Here is a 3,406-nt window from a genome sequence, read left to right as displayed (position 1 = left end):
ATTGATGGCAGTGGGAATGTAGGTGAAAAAAGTTGGGGGGAGCTAATTTTATATGGTTTGTTGATCAATCCAGAGACCAGCATCTTGGTTGCAAAATGACAGTCACCAGAAGGACATCTGGGAAGTTATTCCAACGAGGGTTTTATTCAGTTGTTTATTACAAACCTAAGTCCATAAGGGAGTGGATAACTCATAATGGTGTCTCAATCCCTGAAAAGCCCTAACTCCACTGACTGTTTAAGCAGATGGTACTCTGGCCACACAGATGGGTGCACAACAGGCTGTTGGCTGGGAAACTTACATTGGACATAATGTTTCTGTCACTTGAAATTTTGATAACAAATGGCCATATCGATGGAGGAACGCTTGCAAGACAGAGAGTCTGTCTTTTCTTTTAAATCTTCAATCCTACTTCTGGATCATATCAGAATAGGACTTTGTATAGGGACTACCACAAAAGATAGCAAGACACAGCAATTAAACGCATGCACCACGTTAAGTACAAATCCTCGTTCCACTACTCACTAACTTTAGGGCTTGGACAAATCATTTCTCAATTGTGAAACTAAGAGAATAATGGCATCAGTCGCTATGAGGGTTAACTGAGTTAAGTATTTGTAAAGTCCTTAGGATACAACACATACTGCATCTGTGTTTGTTAAATAAACAAAATTGAAAAAATCATTCTAGAGTAAACTGGAACAAAGTGTCCTATCACATTACATTCAGAGTTGTCATAAGCTAGATGTCTGAGAACTCATTGTTCTCTTTATTTAAAGAGGTTTTTGAGGACATTGTTTATTATGCCCCAGGACCAAGAACAACTGTACTCCTGAACAATTACTTGCTTTTATCTTATGCTCATCGAATCAGGGGACCCATCTGATTTCCCTTGTGGCTACAAGAAACCTACGAGCCAAATTTATAGCTCATTTCTAGCGAGTATACAAGGGTGGTGCCAAGTTTTTAGGTTCATTCCTGGTTCCTTTTATTTTTCCCATTCTTTTTTTTCCTTCTCTTTTAATTGTTTCTATGTTATTCTGTTTGTATCAGTTTTTTATTCTTTTTTATAAAAATATAAAAGAGTGTTTGTATTAATCTTAACAAAAGAAAGAAGTAAAAAAAAAAAAGAAAAAGGTCTGAGTACTGTGTCTAAGGGCTAAATGGTAAATGGAAGGGGAAACTAGGGCATCTACGCAGAATCTCTCCACTGTGAAAGCTGAGTTCCTATTTCACGTTCTTTATCAATCTTTCATGCCTTTGCCCTCCAAACTTCTGCCTTACCTGAACACAGATCACATTAATTTTCTGTGCCACCTGATTTAGAGCTTTATTTCATCAATAATTTCATTCTCTTATCATTTCCTGGGTGTAAGCCATGCTGCAACTTAATTATAGGACCCCAAAGTAAACACTCCCTCTTCTCCTTTTGAGCACGTACAAGGCGACTGGGCGTAGTGTTGAGTTTACTCCTGAGAGATTAATTCTAGCTGGAAAGTGAGTTATTAACAGGAAGGTTTGGGTTGGGTCTTCCAATTTGCTACTCTGTGCTTGAAAAATAATATCTTCTGAGTAAATAGCTACACTTTGACCTTTACTAAGGCTGCACTTTGATCTTTACTTGATTTTAAAGTTCTATGTACTACATTTTAGCCTTTCATAAAAGAGCAAAAGAATACATAATTTCCCAGGCATCATCTAACTAGAAAAGAATCTCCAAACATTATTGGAAAGCCAGAAACCATCTGTTAAGATCCAAGTAGCTGAAATGAATCCTGACCAAAATTAATCGTGATTGTATGTTAAAAATCATACAAAAATACTCTGAATACTCCTTTATTTCTATTAGTCTTCATTGACTTTCTTGTTCACCACTTACAATGGAGGTAAGAGCCAGTATACATATTAATATTTACTATTACCACAATTCTCATGGTGATAGTAAATGGTCATAAAAATAAATATTAAGGACTTTTTTATAAAGTAAAATAGCTTTACTCTCACCATATTGGCTTGCCCCAGCGTACACACTGTCATTTCTTTTGCTGTGGTCCTTGATATAAATGATTGGCACAAATGTAGACCCATAGAGAACTCCAGATATCACTGCAAGACTGCAGCCCCTTAAAAAACAAATAAATCGCTATTAATCTTGGGTCAAAGCAATATTTCTGACAAACCCACAAATGGAATCATAACTGAAGGATACTTCAAAACGCAAATCACAAGCAGTTAAACTGAAAGTACCCATCTATCTTGGGCAGCTTCAGTCCTCCACTGACTAATTTTGGAAGTACATGATGTACAGAAGGTATAAGATTGTCGCTGTAAGTCATCATTACAGAGGTGACAACATTTTACAGCCTGCATAAATAAACTTGGCTCTCTCATCAAGTTGTATGATATTTGTGGGCTGACACTGGGCACTGGGCACTGGTGCACAGCTTCCCATTGGAGCACCTTGAAGGTGACCATAGTGATATTTAGCAATGGGGTACGTAGCACTTCTTCAAGGATGAGTTTGTGAACTTAATTGTCAGACCTCCTTTCCTAGGGAAAGGTTTACATGCTTGAGTCAAAGGTGTCACCACCATATAAAGTTCAAAAAAGCCATCGATTGGGAAATGTAAGCAATTAACCATTACGTATTTCATTGGTAGTCCAAAAAATTCCAGACACTCTGAAGGCTGTTGTTGAGCCTAACTCTCTGAGTCCGTATGAAGGCAGTGGGGATAGGACTCCCATGGACACAGACTATTTCACTATATTTGACAATGAATGTCTTGGGATTATAAAATTATCTACAAGATGGGCAGTGATATTCCCAGTGGAGGGTGCACATCTTGAATGGTGCAGTGTTAGAGAAACTCTGGCTCAATTTGACTGGGACTGCTGAGAGCATGTCAGCTTTCACATTATCTTTTTTACCTTAAGTGCACAAGTCCTAAAAAATGAGGTTGCTTTTGTTCTTTACTTGTTGGTTGGAAATACTGCAAAGGCTTGGTAACTGCTTGAAGCAGCTGAGCTCAAGGGCATCCAAGCCTAAAATTCTCAGGGGTCAAAGGAAATTGCCCCATGGAGCTAAAAGATAAAGCTTGCATCACCATTTTCTTTTCTTCTTCTTTTTTTTGAGACAGAGTCTCACTAAATAGCCCTCTGTAGAATGATATGCTGTCATAGCTCACAGCAATCTCAAACTTTTGGGCTTAAGCGATTCTCTTGCCTCAGCCTCCCAAGTAGCTGGGACTACCTTTGCCCACCACAATGCCCAGCTATTTTTTGGAGATGGGGTCTCACACTTGCTGGGGCTGTTCTCGAACCCACAAGCTCAGGCAATCACCCGCGTGGGCCTACCAAAGTGGTAGGATTACAGGCGTGAGCCACCACCTCGGCCCAGGATTTGCTT

General features: G+C 39.0%; 1 protein-coding gene across 1 annotated transcript in view; it reads right to left on the bottom strand.

Annotated features, from left to right (window-relative positions):
* The window catches only part of TMEM144 (transmembrane protein 144), a 35,482-nt gene that overhangs the window by 14,894 nt on the left and 17,182 nt on the right, over positions 1 to 3,406 (bottom strand). The window contains exon 9 of the mRNA XM_023516043.1: positions 2,018 to 2,123. Coding sequence (XP_023371811.1) covers positions 2,018 to 2,123 — 106 coding nt within the window. The remainder of the gene's footprint in view (positions 1 to 2,017; positions 2,124 to 3,406) is intronic.

This window comes from Otolemur garnettii, unplaced genomic scaffold (assembly GCF_000181295.1).
Source record: "Otolemur garnettii isolate 467f Iridium unplaced genomic scaffold, OtoGar3 scaffold00085, whole genome shotgun sequence".
Lineage (NCBI taxonomy): Eukaryota > Metazoa > Chordata > Mammalia > Primates > Galagidae > Otolemur > Otolemur garnettii.
This window is presented reverse-complemented; position numbering and strand designations above follow the sequence as displayed.